Source organism: Anopheles coustani, chromosome 3 (genome assembly GCF_943734705.1).
Source record: "Anopheles coustani chromosome 3, idAnoCousDA_361_x.2, whole genome shotgun sequence".
NCBI lineage: Eukaryota > Metazoa > Arthropoda > Insecta > Diptera > Culicidae > Anopheles > Anopheles coustani.
This window is the reverse complement of record NC_071288.1, coordinates 9,730,462-9,752,013: the sequence shown is the minus strand read 5'-3', so window position 1 is coordinate 9,752,013 and position 21,552 is coordinate 9,730,462. Positions and strand designations below refer to the sequence as shown.

At 47.4% G+C, this 21,552-nt stretch overlaps 1 protein-coding gene across 1 annotated transcript in view; it reads left to right on the top strand.

The window, feature by feature from the left end:
- Nucleotides 1-12,970: 12,970 nt before the first annotated feature.
- LOC131260654 (serine-rich adhesin for platelets) overlaps nt 12,971-21,552 on the top strand; it is a 42,611-nt gene continuing 34,029 nt past the window's right edge. The window contains 3 exon segments of the mRNA XM_058262440.1: nt 12,971-13,343; nt 16,519-16,542; nt 19,621-19,997. Of these exon segments, the coding sequence (XP_058118423.1) occupies nt 13,040-13,343; nt 16,519-16,542; nt 19,621-19,997 (705 nt within the window). The 5' untranslated portion in view covers nt 12,971-13,039.

The following is a 21,552-nucleotide window of genomic DNA, read 5'->3' as shown; positions in this document are numbered from 1 at the left end:
ATCTCGTCCTTCCGCCAGTTGCCATTCTTCAAGCGCACAGACTGTTGTTCCGTTGGCAAACAAGTACGCAAGCCATGCGTACGCAAAACGCGTGAGGTTTTTATTTTCTTCTTCGTTTTTCCTACTCCGAGTGGAAAACCAACCGTAATGGAGCTTTGTTGCGGAAACGGTACGAGCGAAGGCCGCGTAGAAATAACATAATTTGTGAACAGCGTACGCACATCAATGGGAATGGGGGAAGGGATCAGGAATGGTTCGGATAAAAACGCGCATGAAAAGGTCCTGCAATCGAATCGTTTATTTGCTGATGGTTGTGTTTTTTTGTTGTTCGTTGTTGTTGTTTAGCAATAGGGAGTGGTTTTTTTCTCTCATTCACATTTTCTCGTTCCGAAGAACAACCCGGCTGCACAGAAACAGATATCGTCTTGTTTCGAAGTCTACCTGTACCCGTCCACCACGTCCTGCACCTCCCCCCCCCACCCCACCCTTCAAGCTCATCAACATAATCAGCATGAATCAGGTCGCAACGCAGCGGCGCCGGAGCAAGTTCGGTGGGCACGTTCGGTAGATAAACGAGTCCTTACGCCGGCACGGATGCCCCGACCCGGCATGGTGGAGCACGGATTTTCCGGACGGACCGGATGATGATGAACGCGTAGCATAGATTTCCCGCGCTGCGTTCGTTATGCTAATCCGGCCAATAGAACAATCAATCTGACGAATCGCCCCCGGGGGTTTCTGCTTGTTAATCATAAATGTGTTACCGTTGGGGATATTTGGCTCTTCTTTCTTTCCTACTTTTATGGGGTGATGGTGTGGGGGTGGGTGTAGTCAGCAGGGAATATTAAACGTATTTATGATGTGATGCAGCTAATAACATTTACATGAGCCTGTTTGTTTTCGATTGTACGCCGCTTCATTATTTCATTTGCTTGTTTTGATGAAACATTACGAGCATTCGTTACAATTACCGTTAGCCGTTACCTTTGAATGTCAATTTTTTTTTTCGTAATGGAGGCGCCCAGTAGTTTTCAATTTTCAAGTCTTGTAGATATTACCTCATGCCACATTGCGCCAGTTCGCTTGGCGAAACGATGCAAAATCCTATTGTTGATATTTTCCAGCAGGCAAAGCAATAGATCACATCAAAGTGTCACGCCACCGCAGCTTGAAAAATCAAACACATACTCCAAACCGGGTGGCAAAAGCCGGAAACCGTAAAGCGACTGCCGTTCCATTTCAGCAGCAACAAATCATGCCATTCGCCGATGCCACTCGAAGCGATTGATCTTGGGCTTCCGGATCGGGATATGCAGCACCCGACCTCCACTCTCCACTTCACTGACAGCCAGTCACGGGCTATTTATCGTCCCTGTCAACCGACAACTTGGTGCGGTGCCGGAACGATCATCCCCAGGTTTGTTCGTTCTGGAGAATTGTTGTGCGTGGGCTTGTTCTTCCCCTTTTTCTTTCATTCGTTCTTTTGGCTTGGATTTTCCGGGTACGCATACACATTCACACACACGGCACAAGGGTTTAGTAAATCCATGTGCCAGATTTTTTTTCCGCGGGCGCCCGCCACATCACCGTTCGCCGCGGGACGGGAAAAATACGACAGCAATCTTTCACCGTGTCACGGCGTGACTACGCGGATGAATTGCAATTGCGTCGGGACGAGTCCGTGTGCGCATGTGTTACCCGTTGCCAGATTGTGCTTTTTATATTTTTCACGTTTTTTTTTTATTAGAATAAGCTTTCGGCAAAGGAGGAAAAAAATCGTTGGAGAAGCGGGAAATGTTTTATCGTCCACGCGCTGAGTCTGGTGAAGTTTTTGTTCCTTTCCTGTGTCAGGATTTTGCCGTTATCTTTTCTCAATTCTTATCCTAGAACTTTTACGCTGCGAGAGACACGTCTTCAAGTGCCACGCACGGTACGGAGGGCCAAAATTTTAGCGCTTCCCCGGTTCGTGGCGCGCGCGCCATTTTCGTGCCTTTCCGGTGTGAAATATTTATCACCTTCACCGACCACCCGAACCAACGCGCGGTGGTTAGGCTCACCCTGCCAACCCCATGGTGGCTCGTTTGCATTCCAAAGGCAACCGCAAGTAATCCATCCAGTAACACCGGTACCCCGGTGCACAGCTGGAGCCCCCGTGAGTCGTCAGGGCAGGGCCAACCTCCAAACGGAATACCTAATCCAAACCCGGGCGCTGATGAGCCATCCTCCATGTTTGTTATTTAAGTGTTGTCGTTTTTTTTTACCTCCGATGTTAACATTGTCAGGGTACGTACGCTCAGCTGGCGGTACAGAGGCGTTCCTACGTGCTGGCATTACTTTCGTGCTAAAGCCTCCGGCCACCACGTACACGCCCGGCAAGACGAGGGCGCAATCTCACACCAAACGTCATGATGAGAATTTGTAAAATGTTGTCCTAACCACTCCTTCCCGTTCCCACCGGGCACAAAAAACAAGCCTTTCTCCTGGTCGTGGGGTTGTTTTCCGCCACCCAAACTTATGTCACTTGGAAGCTGTTCGAAGCAACACACCTGCCTTTTTGGGACGCGAAGCAACCGACAGTGAGTTCCACCCGTTTTTGTGAAGGACGCCTTAAGAAAGTAATCTAATTGATTGCCTGCCGATTGCGCTACGGCTTGTGGAACTAAAAGATGTTACGCTGTCAATCAAACGCCAACCGCTTAATGAGATCGCTCTTCTTAAAAAAAAAAACAGCTGGAGGAAGCAATACTTTTGTGGCGAATCTGGAAGCAAGATGAACGAACCGGCTCGTTTGCCGAAGATCAACCGCACTGATGATGATGATCGCGGGACCCCACGAATGCTCGAGCTGTGGTGGGTGGGAAATAATTTTTCACCCCTCCACCACGCCACGCTGTGCGAAGGCTTATTTACATTTTTCGACCGTCCATCTTGTGCCGGTACCGCTTTTGCGAACGATGCCCAACAGGTGCCATAATCGGATTTTAACCGTTCTTTTAAATTCACCCCGTGAAACGTTCTGGCGGAACTCTCCGGTTGTGACGCGGACTTTTTTTTGTATTTTCCCTTTTTCATTTCTGGTACAATTTCCACCCCACGGTTGGCTGGGAAACCGACTGGGGGGTTCCTTTCTCGTGCCGGTTATTTACACGCGCCCGCGAAAAATGGCCCCTCGAGCGAATTCGTGAGGGAAGAAGTCCCGAACGCCGGCCCTGAAGATGGAGATTAATTTCGATCGTCACGGTGGTTCTTTATTAAAAATTTCATTAGAATTTCGCCACGCTCCAGCCGCTGGGGCCTCTCCGGAGCGGTCGAGTGTGTTCTGCCGGCGAGGACGTGCAGTTTTTTTTTTCCGGGGAAAACACGACGGAGCTCGAGAGTTCGGTGGTGTTTAGGGGTTAAAAAAGAGCGACCAAATAAATCGTTTCCTTAATGTGGTTTTCATTTACCACCGTTCGTGACCTTTTTTTTATTCGACAACCACCGTTCCGTGTTGCAATACCCGCCCGCAGCACCCGTCGAGTGTAGCCGAGATTGATGAGTTGAGATTTAATTTTGTGGTTGAATTGATTCGATTTGGGCATGCTCTCGCTGGCGGTTCTCATGCTCGCGCGCCGGTGCCGTTTCGGGAGGTAAAATGTAAAAATACTAACCTAAAAACATGCCCCCTGAAGGAAAAAAAAAACACACACACTCTTACTCACTTAAAAAGCTGGACGCGTACGCTGCTCGCCCTCACCATTTTTTTTCGCACGCAGAAGTCAGCCAGATAAATCACACCACACTCCGGACGATGGACGACCGGTCGAGGGCTGGCATGTAATTCAATTAACGAAGGTTAAACGAAGGAAATTATCACCTGCGGTCGGGTGGGAAAAACCACCGCCGCTAAGAAACGGCGTCGCGTGCACTTCGACAACCACTGCCCGTTAAGGTGATTACGAGCAATTCACGGGATTTCTCACGGCACTGTTGGAGTCGGAGTCTGTTTATCCCGACCGGCCAAGGCCACCTTGAAGGTGTAGTACACTGTCGTAAAGGAACGAAATTAGTGCGGGACAGCTCATCAGCACCTTCAGCCTTGGGCATTCTTTGGGCAAAAGGGAAGAAAAGTAGCTGTCCTTTTAAAAGGGTTTTGCTTTTTTAAAACTCATAATGAAGCTCATTAACAGTAAACGAAGTTATCGTTCGATTGCACTGCTTTGAGATACACTTCTCACAGCTAAACCATTCCATGTGAGGCAAAATGTTTAGAACACGAATAGATTGTTGATTACAAGGATAACTCTATTAACTGTTTGGGTTGTAGCTCGGCTTTCGATTAACTAAGGTACTTCCATTTTCAAACCTTCAACAGACATATTTATGTGCTGTTCTTATTTTTAAACTACACAAGTAATGTTGTAATTTGTCATTATTTTATATGAAACCTGGGTGTTTACAGCCCATTGACCCCATGTTAACGCAAAGTTTCCCTTCGTTATCGAATAACGAGACTGACTTCGGTAATAAACCCTACTGACAGCAACTTCGAAGTCATCGTTGCAGAAAAGACAGCATCAATGCAATGCTTCCGTTCGATCCGTTATGATGGGGATGAAAGATCCTTCATACTTAATGCTCGATGAAACAGCACCATGATAATAGCGCATCGTAGCAAAACAAGCTCAATGAGGATAAATGAAGGGCTCGTGTTGTTGCTGCTTTCCTTTTTTCCCCCCCTCCATTCGACTGGGAAAACTGTCGGGCTCATAAGCGTAGGATGCAAAGTCGTTGCATCCAAACGACGTCTCTCACCTTGGTTTCACCGCACAAAACAGAGGGTGGAGAATTTTTCCCATCTCATCCGCTCGTTCCGTGCCGGGAATGTCGTGTTCTTTCCAGTGGCCAGGGAAATTCGTTGCACCGACAATTGGTTTCATTTCTGTTCCGGCACGACCAACCGACCGACCGAGCGTCCTGGAACGTCTCGTCACCCGCACTCGGTAGCGACTTCACCAGCGACTTCCAACCGATTACCATGACCGACGTCCGATGGGGCCCGGATGATTTTCGTGCTTCCATCTGCCAATCCGAAACTATCCGCCGCTTGCAGTGGGAATGTTTATTGGCAAAATTAAGCAAAAAAGCAACGCTGGTTGCCGGCGCCGGTGTGCTCTAGCCGAGCCTTTGGGACGAGCTCTGTGGGTATCTGCATGCACTTGCCGGAAGTGAACCGAAAACTGGCACTGGCTACTAGTTTCGTCCTGGCGAGGAGAAAACATGGAGTGGTAGCATTTACATGCCACTTGGGCATTGTAGTGGGAGTGGATGGCTTGCTGCGGGAGGGATCGAAGGTACCTTTTGCATTATACCTTGGTGAGTAGAAGTTGAGCATGGTCAAACACCGAACGATGCGCCAGTTGGTTTAATACGATAACCATACGGTGTTCGCGTCATGTACTACAAATAAACAAGCGTCGTAAAATGCAACCAGTTTCACTCGGACAACGTACAACGTACAATTAATCCGGAGAAAACTTGGCATAGTAAAATATTGAAAATGCTTGTTGGGATGCTCATAAACACAGACAATTATTTTCGAGAAAAATTCAATGAAAATACTTTAAAAAATTGTATTTAACATTTTGAAGCAAATGTTTCTTTTATTTCATATGCATAGCTAATGTTAAAAAAGTTATTTTTTCTACGTTTTGCTACTTGAGAAAAGTTAACAATTGAACCTATCAACATGGATCTTTAATAGATTTCACGATATTGTGGATTGTTGTTCTATTCCACCGATTATGCGACTAATTTAATATCTCTAAACCAATTTAACTATTTTCTTATGTCTTTGTCCCTCGTTAGGGACAGAAGGTTCAATGGTTTGTGTTCTAATTATTTCCCTTGAAAACGAAAACATAGAAAAGTGTCTAACCAATGAATTTCAGAAATGCACTCAAAAAATGAGATCAAATCTATTTCAGGATTCTGCATGTGACTCCTTTATTTGCAACACATAAATTGCGGATGAAATCAAGAGGCTGTTATGAGCGCAAAAATACGACACTTCTTCTCTTGCCGAGTGTTTCACGCACGTGTCGGCTCGAACGAGCTCTGATCGGAAACGACAGCTCCAGAGACGAGATGATCCGGCGAGAAGATGAAAACCACCCGGTTCAACTCCCTGGCACTCTACATTCTTGCCAACCATCTGCATCGTCTGCTTTTATGTTTCGTGGAAATTTGAGAAACAATCCTACCGTGCACACGCTCACGTGCCTCGCTGCCAGTTTGAAGTTTGACGCTCGGACGGAAAATATTTGCTACCAAATCATCCCATCAAAACCCATAAAAAGGTGCTTCAAACGATCGCTGAGGCGACCGGTGATCGTACGCTATTTCCATCGCCTGCGCCCACATCCATGTAATTGATCTTTGATGATTGCAAATTCCCTGCGTTTCTCTTCCTTCCTCGCTGCGACGCACGCGAAGGGATGCCCTGGGATCGTGGGTGCCTTTCAATCTGTAATGTAATATTTTAATGCACTTTCGGTCCATCTCGCTTCAGGGCAGGTGGTTCGTTAAAAGTCGAACCGATCGGTCCGGCGTGATGGACCGTAGACGGTTCGGAAAAGGTAATACGATCAAGACCGCACTCGGTCTTTTACTCTCCTTCTCTCTCTCTTTCTTAAGTTTCTATAGCTTGAAACTTTCCAGACATCGCGGGACATAGGTCGTAAGGCCGTAAAAAGCGAGAAAAAATGGTCTAGAGTCTCGAGAATTTGCGATCGATAAAAAACAAACCGTTACGGTGGGCTTGTGAAAAACAAATGTGGGTAACGAAAAATAAAACTCACTCAAACCGACCGGACCACGTCGGTGCGGTTAGGTCACAGGCAACCCTCGGACTGACTCATGTTCGGTTGTTTTTCGGTTTTTCCTTTTTTCCCACCACGTCCAATTTTCTCCCTACGAATGCGTCATCTCCTCGGCATCGCAGACGCTGCCCTGTCTTTGACGCTTTCGTTTTCCTCCCCGCCATGACGTAAATACACATGCAGCTCGAACCATCCCCCAAAACACACAGACACACACAGAGCATACAGCATCTCCATGCCGTTTGCCAGCACGCGCACAATACGCATCATGTTACGCGCGCTGACACTTGCGCAATCTTCGACCCGCCGAACCGGTTGTTGATGTGCTGGATGGACGTCGGCCTTTAAGAGGCACTCGTTTTTCTTCATTTTGCCCTAACGCGCGTGTGGAAAAACCTGACACTCCAAAAGATGCCCCGGACGAAGTCGTCTTTGGTTCGTTAAGTGCTTCGGGTGAAACTACGTAAAAATATTCTTGCTCACGAGTCCCTGCTTTACGACACTCAACATTCGTCCGCGTCGTGCCGATTGAATGCTTACAGACAATTCACTCCAAAACTGTCTCAGATAAATCGATCACAACCTCTGCCAAAGGCAATTCCCATGTTTGTGACAGTTTGCTCACTTCGGACTGCCCTCGAAGCGGAGTGGTTTTTCGGAACTTTTATATAATCATCGGTCGGAAAGACGATCGTCAGGGCAGGGTGTCATCCATTCGGATTTAATTTGACAGCATGGCACCGTCAATTTGAACCGCCAACAATGGGTCCGAAAAAGGGCAGCGCCTCACCAAGTGCCCGCCCCAGACCGGATTCACTCAAAGGTTTTCCTGCAATGGCAGCAAAACTCATAAATCAAACACGCGGCCCCCGATGACACTCAAATTAAGCCCGAAAACAGAATGAAGCCACCGACCGGAAGGATCGTCATTTTTTCGTCGATGGAAGGGGGGAGCAGGGGGGGGGTCCGAGCGAGTGGCCGCAAATGTCGATCAATTTTCATCTCATTGCCCGCCCCGTGGCGTGTGTTTTCCGGCGTTTTATTTTATTTTTAACTCACTGTGAAATAAATTGAATCGAATTATCCATGCAGGACGAAAAACGGTAACAAATGGAATGTCTAACGGTGGGGGGGGGGAGGAGTCACGGGTGGGGAGGCAGATGGTGACAAAAGCAGGGCGAGGAAAAGCAAATAGTGCCCAAAGAAAAGGGAAAACAAGTGGCATCAAAAATCGGCCCATCACATCCGGACAAAAAAAAAGAGCACCACTCGATCCGGGGAACGGCCCTGGAAAGCAATTTGGGAAAAATAAAGTTCCACTCGGCAAACGGGTGGGGGGAGGGGCAATCGAACGGGAGAACCAGTGCGAGGTAGTGGCACCGGAGACGATGAAACGGATGACGAATAAATAAATAAAACAATTTCATCGACCAATCCTCCGGGAAGCTCCTCTTTTATTTACCCTAATTAAATTTTAATAATCACATCATTGCCCCATCGAACATTGCCCGGCCGTATTTCGCCTACCAGTGGAACGCGTGAAAAGCGTCGGGAAAGCGTAGTATTGGGTAGAGGAGGGGGGAAATAATAGAACGGCAAAAGCGAGCAGCGCAAGCGGTGAATGAAACGAGTCTGAGACTGTGCGACCAAAAAAAGCCTTCCACCGGTACCGTTCCGTGGGAATATGGTTTCAATATGGCTGGAAAACCCCACTGCACACACATTCACACACACATACAAGCACCCTCCGTGATGATGTCGTCGGGACATTCTCCTGAGCGGCAAACGATACCGATGGCGATGCTGCTGATGATGATGATGATGGTGATGGTGATGACCATAAAACATTGATAGATATTTTCGACCATTAAAAATTCAGCGTCCATCTCACGTCCGGTTCCGGGAGCTCAAAAGAGGGTGCGGGAGGTTGAGCGGAGGGTCGCACAGGAAAATGAAACCGCGCCCACTGCCACACCCGTCGCCGGTCAACCCGAACGGCAACGACAATTGCAACTACCTCCGTCTCCGTGCCGCCTTCATACTTCCCGTTCGCATCAACATCCGCCCGTTGTTGGGCGGAAAACGCTCCCCGAGTCGCTGTCCCTTTTTCCGACGGGTCTCGCGGTCGGTTAAGGGTCGGCCAACGCAACGGGTTGCAACGATCCCGGCAGACAGCTCGACGCCGTGATGAAGGCATGAAATATTTATTTACCGGAAAACGCTGGATTCGTTTCGAAGCGGCAAGGGTTTCTATTTTTATTGGAACACTGAATGAAAACAGCGTGGGCTCGCAGCCGGCGAGCACTTTCCACAGCGCTTTTCTCTCGCATCTGGTTTCTCTAATAAACGCTTTAGTGGATGCTTTAAAATCTTAAACTGTTAGGGATTTCTAGTCAATCATTTCAAGCAATTGGTAACTGTGATCGAAATTAAATTGAAAGAAACTCTTTATAATTACATTGATACTTAAACTTAAATACTTAAACCTCAGAAACCTTAAACCTCAAAAACCTTCAATTTATTTATTTTAATGATCTCCTGTGTCAAACACGATTTACAATGTTTTTATTTCAGTAGCAATTTAATTTAATTTAAATTAAATGCAAAAAGCATATCAATCAGATACCAAAGTTGAAGCTTCATTAGCATTACTTTTTCACTGTTTCACCCTGCGATACACTGTTTTCAGGGCCAATTCGTCGGCATCAAGCTGCTCTTTGTTGGTAGTAGGCAGTGAATTGCACTCGCACGGTTTTTGTTTGGTTTCGTTAGGAAGCACTTTGGGTTTGTTAAGTTTAACTTTGCCATTATCGGTAGCAACATTGGCGCGACAACAACGCGACATTTTCTCGTCGCGTCAATGTTGCTACCGATAATGGCAAAGTTAAACTTAATAAGCCCAAACTGGTTCCTAACGATGCCAAACAAAAACCTTGCGCGTGCAATTCACTGCCTACTACCAACAAAGAGCAGCTTGATGCCGACGAATTGGCCCTGAAAACAGTGTAAATGTTTTCCCCTACACTACACCCGTGTTGCGAAACAATAAAAATTGTGAATTGATTTCCGCAACCGAAATTGTGTTGCGTGCAGTGAACCAATTCTCCGGCATGGCATTTCTGTAACTAATAGCCGCTAACGTCAGCAGGCCGTCGTATTGATCATAGTTTATGCGTTCCCCGTCGTAAATATGATCACTAACAAATGCACTTTCCCTGCCTCCCTACCAGCCTAGGGCGGGCCGGAAGCGCCCGGCCCGGCCGTCACCGGAATGTTCCACGGCTACGGCGAATAGTTTATTGCACCATAACCATTGCCATAATCAAATGGCCGATTCCGCGAAAACATTCACTTCCATCCACTGGCTGGCGCGGCTGGCAAGGGAAGAAAGTGATGGCCGACCCTTGGTCCCTCCTTAACGATTTTCGTGCACTTTATCGTTCATCAACACATTTACGACGCCCGCTCCGTATCCCCCCCCCCCCCCGCACTCACCGTGAAAAGGGAAGACTGGTGGCATCCGTTGCGGCCAATCGGTTGGAGGGCGATCCGATGGGTTTTATTGATCGCAAATGGGAAGATTTTGCTCTGTTTTGTTTTGTTCCTTGCTGGGCCAATAAAATCCATCCGCCGGCGAACCGATGCTGCTGAACGTTTGCCTCGCCGTACGTCGGTTCCGTCTACGGCGTCAAATCTGCCCCCGCTGAAGCGCATCGTCTTCGGTGTTTTTCCTTTTATTATGATTTTGTCCCGTCCCCGGTCCCGTCCCGCACTGGCCGAGTTCGATTTGATGATTGCATTCCCGACGGGCGCACACATTTGGCAAATAGTAAAACAGCGGCCGACCAGGAAATAAAGACAATAAAACCTGAAGGCCTACTCCGGAAGTCAGCACAGTTTGGCCCAACCAGGAAGGGTGAATGGGAGGCTGGAACTGCGTGAGGCAAACATTTGCATTTGCATAGTGCCAGTGCCATCATCTTCTTTCGGGCCAATCGTCAACCGAACTTTTCCGATGTCAAATCCGGCCTCGTTCTTGGGCTCGTTCGCTTTTCTTCCGCTGTCCACTGGTGCGACACATATGGTGCGACCGGAATCCAATTACTTTTCGAAATGGCCTGGCCAGAAACGGGCCGGTTTTGAGAAGCGGCGAAGGCAGCATCTCCAAGCGCAAGTGGCCTCCGCTTGGCGTCGGGTAATAAGACGATAGCGTGTGAAAAACCCGTGTCCAAACTTCCAAGGTGGATCGTAAAATGTTGGCATGTGTGGAGGCAGAGAGCGGAGGGGGGAGTGAACAAAAATATTAAAATTTGATTACATTTGGCATTATTCGAAACATTTTTCCTACAGTAATGGGACGAAAAATTGGGACCCGTCGTGAGAAGCCCTGCACGGAACCGACGGGCAATATTAAAGAAAACGAAAATCGACATGGACTACAGTTTATCTTGGTTTACGATCGAATAACGCTGAGTCGTTGGAAAACAGCCCAGAGGTGGATTAGATAGCGAAGTTATACTGAAAGAGGAAAAAACCACATGTTTACAAAGAGTTTTCTAGACTTCTAGACAGAAGATAATAAGTGAAATAAATTGCATAATATTGGAATCGGTTGGAAATATAAAACGGTATCACTTGTTACTGAATATAATTTCCTTAAATTAAAGAAACGACCTGTCATTAAATATTTACTAAAACATTTATCGGGAATGAAATTGAAGAGTATATCCCTTGGGTTTCCCCTGAGAAAACAACTTGATTTTTTCTTTTCAAACGAAAGGCGAACGAGACGACCGAAAGAAAATCAAATCCTGGAAGGTTTCTGTTTGCACATGAATGGGTCAGCGAATCTTGTGAAGACATTCCTCTCATTGTGTGTCATTCAAAACTGTCCGACGGTGGAAACCGTTTCTTGGGCTTTCGGCTCGGAAGGTCTGTCCTTTTATCCCCAGATCCTTTGAACGGTTCAAGGAGATCCGAGCGCTTACTTGCGCCGCTTCGCCCGCGGGGACTATGATCGATGAAAAGCAGGTTGAAAAATGGTTCATGAACCCGAAAGCAATCGATTCGGGAAATGTTCGACAGCGTGGCGGCGGCGAGGTGGAAAACAAACAGCAACATAACCTTAAAACGACCGGATCAGAGAAAATGGGGCACGCGGGAAATCCGGGACGAATAAAAGAAAATCCATTAAAAAACGAAATCCCTTCCGCGTGGTCTTCAGTGTCGCGCGAAGGTACATCATTTCCCAAGAGAAAATCCGACCTCGCTCCAATGGAGCGCCCGGGTGCTCGAGCAACTTGTAAAATTTACGCATGCTTGTGTATTTGGTGGAAATGTGTTCGGCGACGGTTTTCCTCTTGCTCCGTTGCGCGAGCGCTCCGTTTTACAATTGTCCGCGATTTTCCACAAACAGAGCCTGCCCGTGCACTCTACATGGCCATAAAGCATCGTCAAACGATGGCAGTTATTCAAATTGGCACCGAATGAGACCGTTGGTGCGCCGTTTTACGACCCGCGCACCAACATTGTCCGCGTGTCCTTGGAGCGGGGGCAACTGGCGGTGGCCGTAAAATTGCCCCCTCCCCTTGGCCGCAGGCTTCGTTCGCCCGGAACAGATGCGAAATTACCGCCCGCTTAAGGGATATACTTCGGTTCTTTGTTACGGCCGTTAAGGGGGCGGCTCGCGCCTGGTGACGATTTCAAATGCGCGCCTGAAGAGCGAAAACTCCTGCAGCTTCCTAGCGTTGAGCTTAAGTCAAATCTCGTTCTTTTAGCGGTTTTCCCCGCGATGGTCAAAGAATTTCCCGACAATGACGCTAGGTTCAAGAACTTAATTTGAACGGGATTGTTTAAGGATCGTTGAACAATTTTAAAGAAATCTTATTTTTCTTCTACTTCCGTTCGTTAAATTTCCTTTCAAAAATGTCTACAATCAGAATCAATTCCAGAAATCGCTTATCAAATATATCGTGGAGGATACCGTAGCTCATAATTAAAATTAAAAATACAATCAAAACTAATTAATATCGTTTTCGTTTTAAAATCAAGCTTAAAATCATCCAAGTTGTATTGGTTTAAAGTCAATCAATCCTCATATTTCCATCGCCTCTCTTTCGCCACAGGTCCAGAACAGTATCCGGTTGCCGCTGGCCGGCCTGGCCCCTCCCCGCGTGTTGATGTGCAGTGCCTCGATGGGCGCGGAAGGATCGGTCACGCTACAGCTGCGCGAAGCCGTCCCGGCACCGGATGCGACCGGTTCGCTCGATGGCGCCCTCACGATCGGCTATCCGGACTCGGAGATGCTGGCCGACATGCTCGGCACCTTCCAGGGTGCCTCGACTGGCGGGGCCGACTCCGACGGTGGCAGCTTTGACCTGCTCCAGGACACGGGCCGGACGGCGGCCGAACAGATCGAGCACATCCTCACGAAATCCACCGCTTCCAGCTCGTCCTCGCTAGGTAAGAGGCGATGAACATCTAGTGCATACTTTAAACAAACTGACAAAAGGTTGGACATGACGGACGATCTTCCAATGTCTGATTCTCTCTATCGCGAATATTTTATGGCATGTGAAATTGACCCCCAAAAACCATTACGTACAGCATTACCGAAACCTCTTATACGAACACCTCGCACGATAGCCATTCCCCGGGCAATCCACTATCTAAATCTGCTAAATCCATTTGCATCACAAATAACGATCGGCTTCGGCCGCATGGAAAGCGTTCAACAAGTACCCACCGTTCACGTGCGCCGTACACCGTTTTCATGGGCTCGTAAAGACTAATCATGTGTCAGGGTCTCCCGAACGGAGTCCGAACCCTTGTGCATGTGCTGGCTGGCAACTTGTTGACCCTTGCGTCCATTCTGGAAACCGGGGTCGGGTATAAAAATCTGAACAGGCAGGTGCACCTAATCCGGCCACCAAACGGACGATGCAACACTTTGTCCACCAATTTTGGAGAAGGAGTTCCCTTTCGCATGGAATGGTTTGGTTTTCGATTTTCGGCAAAGATTTTAATTTGATCAAGAGGAATAATAGTAAAACATCTGAAGAAGACTCTCTTCTACAAAGGAAGGCTTTTCCCGAATAATTCCATACCTGTTGGGTGGGGATATTGCGCCTCTCGATACTTCATTTGTTGTCATAAGGTTCATGTATAATAAACATGAGGGAAGTTTGGAAAAATTTGCTCTTAGATTGCTTTCAAATTCATACCACATCAAAAACCAACCACTTAAAATATAATACAGTCCCTCGTAGGCTGCGATTCAATCCTCCCAGTATTTATGCTACCCAAATGGAATCCATTTTGGTTGTTGCTATGGAAACTGCTTCCCGCCATCGGGAAGCCATCAGGTACGGTCACACGAGACGAACCTTTGATGGCGAACCTTTCGCACACTATTACAAACGAATGCCAAAAAAAGGTTCGCCGAACCTTATAGCGTTCACACGTAACGAATCTTTGATGTAGTTTCATTGATAGTTGGTAAGAATAAATCAAAGTAAGCATTGTAAACAAATGGGGAAACCGAACGGAACGTCAAAAAGGTTCGCGGCAAAGGTTCGTGCTATCCACCAAAATCGGTGAACCTTTTCTGCTCGAAAAAGGTTCTCGAACTCTGCTCGATTCACTAACACATTCAAGAAAAGGTTCGCCGAGCGTCCAAATTCGAGCAGGGTTCGTCTCGTGTGACCGTACCTATCGACTGGCGCATTGAAAATTGCCATAGCTTCTATCGATGCTTGTTTTTGCGTTCACCGACGGCTTTCACTTCTTTTTTAATGCTCCGATTCTCTATGGTCTCATGTTTCATGATTATTCAATATCTGCACTACGGCTTGGGCTATACGTTCTCTTGCATCCCGGTTAGCGGGACGAAAAAGGGAAGCAAAATGTCCGTTAAAAAATTGATCAACCTAGAGCAGCAACTCCCGGTCCGACGTCTGCGATGCACGGACAACGGTGTGTTGGTTATTGCAACGACACACCAGAAAACATAAATTTATTGAAATAACTCTGCATATCGTCCCGTCGGGTTCTATAGAAACAGAGGGGAGGAGGGGGGAGGGACGTGCGAGGCCGTCCGGAAACCCGCCTTCTACCATCCCAAGGTTGTCCTCCATCCGAGCCCAGAGGTCCACTTTGTCCAGCTTTCCCGATCGACTCCCAACAGGTCTGGCAAAATATTCCCGTCCCCCGAAAACCCCCACCATCCCTTATCGCCTACACATGACTTTATCAAAGCTCAGATTCTCGCCTACCAACGGACGTACGGAACGGGCACACATACAGCCACACAATCACCACCATCACCACCAACATCATCATTACCATGGCAGAGCGGGTCGAGTGCATAAACTTTTCAGCTAGGTTTTATGGTTTTAAAGCATATTTATGTGCATGCACATGAGCTTTGATATCGACTCCCATCGGAATTTTGCACCGGAACGTTTTTCAACCTCCCCCTGCCCCCTGGCCGACCGAGAGAGAGGAGATCAAACTATGAACTTTTGCTTTGCCTCGGCTCGGCGAATCTCCTCGCCCTTCTAACCCGCCACGTTTTTCCCCTCGTTCATCCACTCGTTCGAGTGCTGGCGGCCATCTTGTTGGAGCATTTGTGCCCTGTCCTTTTGTCGTCCTGCGGACTAGTCACTTTTACGCCCGTGCCCTCCGGTCGCTCGGTAATTGTGCAAACCAACAATGGCCGTGTGGCTGGTGGTTGTTTGTAAAAGCGAGCAAATTGCACAGTCCGTGACCGTTTTCGGACACACTGTTCAAGAAGTCTTATTTTAGATTGTTTGAGAATTGTTCCCTAACGAGCGTTTGCATGAACGGCAGACCTGCACAATTACCTGTAGGTTATAGATTCAAAAGAATAATTTTTGTTGCTAACATCGTTTACATAATTGATTTAATTTTTAACCCATGATTTCAAATATGTTAAAGGATTAAAAACCTAACTTCATTCTGACATATTGTCGTAATGTTACAAAAGATATAAGTCTATCTTACCCAATGTAGAAATATCAAAGATTCTGCCGTTTGCGTAACCATCACTGTAGCCTATGCTGAATGTCGTTAAAATGTTTCTTTATGCACCGCGCGCCGTCCGTAAACACCGGAATGTGCACTGACCGTCGGAGTACGAATGCGAAATGGTTTCCGATGTCGCTCGTTTGCCCATCGTTTGCCTCCGAGTCAACCCTTTCCCGTTCGCTTGCTACCCACCCACGATCACCAAATGGCCACCGGGGGGAGGTCCGGAAGGTAGATGTACGTACGCCTTAAAGCAGCCTCATACATATTTACATTAAATGTGTGTACTATTTGCATTTTATATTTATCTATCTAGTTTTGTGAAATTATAAAAGCAACCTTTGTGGGCATCCCGGACTGCCGTATGATGCGGTCAAAGGGTGACAGTGACATCGTGGTTATGCGTGTGCATGTGTGTGTGTGTGTGTGTGCAGCCCTAGGCTCTGCCCTGATGGTTCCGCAGAGGGTCCGGTCTGCATCACAAAAGGCCCAACCCGAGCGACCCGATCCTGATGACCTCGATCGGTTCGGAGATAATAACCCTTCGGTGGACATGGACGTGGGAAAATGGACATGAAATTAATGATAGACATTTTCCATCGCAGCACAGGCCGTACGGTGAAGGCGGCGAGGGGTCAAACGGTTGTCACGATTGGAAAAGCGAGCTGTACAAAACTCTACAGATTGCCTGAACTTTCCAGAGGGCTTCGGCGGAAGCAGAAACGCCATGATCCTCGCGGAAAATGCATTTGCATGGATCGCTGGTTGCCGGATAAACACGGCCGTGCTGTGGCCGACCTTGGCCGCGGTCCGGGCTGGGAAAACACACGCCCGGAAAATACCACCTCCGCTTCCGCTTTAATGAACATGAAATGTTAAATGTCACGGTGATTGACGTTTGGGACCGGTTCATTAGCGCTGCGGGACCGATGCTGCAGGATTTATGCTCATAAATATAAATAGTGGGTTTGTTCCGGAAACCCCGCCTGCTCGCCTTCCGGGGGGCGCCTGTATGCTGACGTGTGACTTTCGTGGTCCACCACACCAGGCCCATCCCCGGCACTCCAGAGGTCGGAACTCTGAGATCAACTTTATAATCATCCCACCCTAACCAACGGCTCTGGGATGAAACAATTCGACCCATCGAAACGCGGTTTCGGTCACTTGTTCCTTCACTCTTAGTAAATTTAATCCGCTGCCCAGCGTGTACCCTCAACTCGCCCGCTCGCCGCCAGCAAGCCACACATTTTGTTACTAATTGTTTTGCCAACACATCAGCCCAACTTTGCTGATCGAGATTTGCCTTCGCTCGGCGGGCGTGTGACAGGATTTAATTATTGACTTTTCGCCTAAACTACCCGAGCACATTGCTTCTATAGGAACGTGCATAATTATGTGCATGACAGCCTGCATTGACATTGTATTGAATTAAGCAGCGAGAGGAAGTGGAAAACTGCACTTTCGAACTTTTCATTACATTTTAGCAAGCCTTTTTTAACAACTTTTAATAGTAAAAATAGTGAAAAAGTATATAATGCGTAAACAAAGAAAAAGTATCGAAAATATATTCTATGTTCTAATCAGAAACAGAAAGAACTTTGTAGCTTTTTGTACAATCATCACTAAGTAAGAAATAGATCTTTTCTAACTGTACACCATGTTTTGCAAATAGATCACGTACCAACACAAACAAGAAACTGTACTTTTCGTAGCTCAATTAAAGGGCGTACTAGAGAGTAAAGTGGAAGTTTTTACAGCATGCCGGGATCTTTTTCATGATGCATAACAACGTCTTTTTCTTGTCGTTGAAAGTAAACGAAAGTTTGCTAAACAACAACATAAAAAAAAGATAAACAACAGATAAAAAAGAGAGTCTCTCTATGTAATGGTAGACTGTTTTCGGACGAACCATCAAAGTTCCCGTCGATTCGGAGTCCCTAAGCAAAGCACACTAGATACAGCGGTGCAATAGAAATACTGGGAAAGTCCCATGTGTGTTTTTTTGGTGCTATGCTTGAATTTGCGCACGTAGATCCGTTCTTGAACAATGTTTTACGTTTCTCTATTCCGTTTGGTGTTTTTATTTTCTTCTTGACTTGACTGATTTTTCTATGCGAAATCAATAATCAGAGCGAAAAACTAGAAAGCAAGCACCGGGTGAACATGTTTTCGAGACCTTAATACAGCCATTTTTAACGAGAAATAAATACCAACAGCGTGGATCTTTAAATGTACTGGCAGCAGGCACACAGTTTAACTATGGGACACTGCTCTCGACTCTTGCGGGTTTTGGCAAAAAAAAAGACACGACCCAGTCCAGTGCGAGCATCCAAAATAAACAACCAAAAGCGGACCAATTCGGTTAGCCTAACGAGTGGAAAAGCTCCCGACCGTAGATTTTGGAGCTTTCTGCGACTGCCATCGTCGTCGGAGCGCCATTTGCTTTTGTGTTGTGCCAGCACGCATGGGAAGGCAAAATGGCGCCATGCGCTGGAGCGAAACTTGATAAGGCCACTGCAGGCATCGCTAAACGGTCGACGGTGCGGACGAAGCTCGGATAGGACGTCCCGCCGTGCAGACATTGTCCATTCGAAGTGGAGAATGCCGAACATGTTTTAGGAATGGATGGTTGTGATTGTCCACCTCGTGGCAGGACTCACACTGGAGGAATTTCTTTGAAGATAATCCTTTACAAAAGCTGCATTGTGCATTCATAGGGCAAGCCAAAGGGGTTTCGTTGCGCCGAGATCAATTCATTCGTAAAATATTTGTCCACCCTTGCACCGGTGAAAAGTGGACAATAAAATGGCTTTGATAAAAGACAGCAGATTTCATCATAACATTTAAGTTTATATTAAAAAAACCTCCACATATGAATACACTTCAGTAATGCACCTCTTTTGGCATCGTGGCTCAAAAGGAACCAAAACTACGATGCATTAAATAAAACTCAATTAGAATTCAATCGACTTCTTGCCATCATTTCTCCCTAATGCTTCATTAATTAATCGCCAACGATCCCTCGGACACGCTCGATTCCGGACAAGAATTCATCTTCACCAACCGAAATTAATTCGGATTATCGTGCCCGCATACACACACTACTAGCGTGGTCCAGCTTACCCAAGTGCAATGGTCCTGTGCAAGGGTGTCCTGTGCATCGTTATTGCATTCCGTTCAATTATCTCTAATCCGGATAAATTCCTTCGAATTCGACCGGTCGAAAGTACTGCCAGATCAAAGCTGCTGTTTTCCCGGAGTTTTCTTTTGCCTGTCGCTATTTTTTTTTTTTTTGCTTCTAGCTTTCGATTCGCATGCAATAGAAAATCTTGTGCACGGCAATCTTCCCACTCAATTACCCGACTTTTCCGTCCCGTTCGACGACACGGTTGCCAACGATGGCTAATCCGACAGTAGACGCAAACTAAATCCGCCCGATTCGTCGAGTAGCAGCTGGTGGGGTTTTGACAGGGGAAGAGTGGCTGCGACTCCAACCGAGGCGGGTGCCAACGAGGGTGAAATGGAGACGGATTAGGAAATCTCATTTCGATAGTAACTTCGTTGCGAGTCGACTCATCCGGGAGGGGGTTTTTTTCCCCGGCAAACGTTTACGCCCCCCCGTTCGCTCGCAAACGATCGAAAAGTCAACCTGATATTGATCGGATTTCTTTATATCGTTTCCGGTTTCCGTTTGCCGCCCGTTCCCGCGCAGGCACGAAAGCAGCCACGGAGAAAGCGAATGCAATCACCAACCGCCTGAGCAGCTCGTCCAGCACCAGCTCGTCGCCTTCGTCATCGTCGTCGTCGTTGTCGGGCGTTCTGCATCACGGCACCACGATGGTGACCGTGAAAAGTGCCGCCAGTGGCAGCAGCCCCAGCGCCAGCATTGCCGCGGCCAGCCCCACCGCCTCCACCACCAGCCTTGTCCTGACGGCCGTCGGTCGCAGCGAGACGATTTCGCCGGCGATGGCTTCCGGCAACAGCTCGGCGGCCTCGTCACCGTCGGCCGCCTCCTCGCCCGGCGGGCTGGCGAAGAAACCCCGGCCCAAGACGGTCTCACCGACCCGGCACGGGCCGCAGCAGTGTCAGGTAAGTGCGATCCCAGCACTCGACGCCACCTTTCGCCCGCCTCATTATTGCAAATTCATTATCGCTCGATTGGCACGGCAGGACTTTTCTACCACAAGTTTACTCGAAGACTATTTGCGCTACCCTTATTGCCAATCTCCTGTCGTCTTTTTGAAGTATAATTATGGACCGAAACTGTATCTTGCCAAAGGTTTAATCCATTGCAGTGAGCATTTCATCATATAATTCGTACCTTTGCAACGTTTGAAGCTACTCTACCCTGCATTCAACCAAACTAAACATGAAAGAGCGTCACGGGATCTTTATTCATAAAATATCCTCTTGTTAAAGCCCCATAAATCATTCGGCTTGCTTTCGATCTACCCACCAGCGGGAAACCCTACTCACCTTTACGACCGTTAAGTCCGCGTACGAAGCTCAACAGGAAAACACGAGCGGCACTGCTTAATTTCGTGTGCCGTACGCTATTTATTTAATTTTCCCTACGTGCTGATCGGGCAAAGGGATCGGCGTGCCACCGGTGTGGACTTCCGGTAGCAATCGAGCGCTCGTTTCTTCGTTTCTCAAAAGGCCAACGCTATTCGGGGGCGCGTTTTTCGGAACCGGGGTCGAAACATTTCTACGTATTCACCGTCGGACGGAAGCAAAGCGGTAAATTTTCCCGACGGTCGCTTACCGCGTGCTCCCTGACCCAGCCACATCATTTCCTTGGCTCTCTTCTTGTTGATTAAATCATGCACGAAAATGGCTCATTTTGAAGCGACGCGATGAAATGTTCCATCTCTTCGCTCTTGCAGACGTATTACCGTGCCGATGTCGAAAAGCTCTTTGTTGAAAGTTGCAAGGAGACTGGCTGTATGTGGCATCGTGAAGGACGCCCTGGAACGAAGGTGGAGGAGGACGGAGAGGAGGGATTGGTCGTCCCAAAGCCAACCAGTTTGGCAGCGTCCCGGAACGCAAGCAATCCGAAACCAGCTCGTCCTCGTCGGGTCCGTATGTGCAAACATAAGACAGCCAAGCTCTTACGTTAATTTGATCTCCCATCTTGGGCAGGTTTTCGGTGCGTCCGCCATCATCGGCAATGTGTTTAAGTTCAAATACACACACGCTTAAGACGGATCACGTGTCTTATTATGGGTGCATATTTATTCCCCACACAATTTGTTTTTGTCCTTTCGAAATTGTATGCCACTCACCGTTAAGTCCAAGGTTTCTTTCCCAACCGTTGAAGAAGATATCCGCGAGGTTTCTTATGATGCTTATCGCGAAAAACTTAAAGAAAGCAAGAAAGCAACCAACCCGTTGATTAAAATTAGCAAGAAGACAATTTCAATTCCCTTTCTTGACCTGATTTCTGTTAGTACCTGAACTATTTCTTATGCACCGTTTTTTTTCATAACGAGTCACCTAGTTACTAAAAATATGGTCGATAATTTTTCTCCCATTCCATCACCCTTTTCTGCCCATTGGTTGGTGCATCAAAGTAAAGTTAACCGAAGCATGCTCGTTATGATTTTTCCTTTCGAACGAGGGAGAAAATCTCCAACGATTTCCG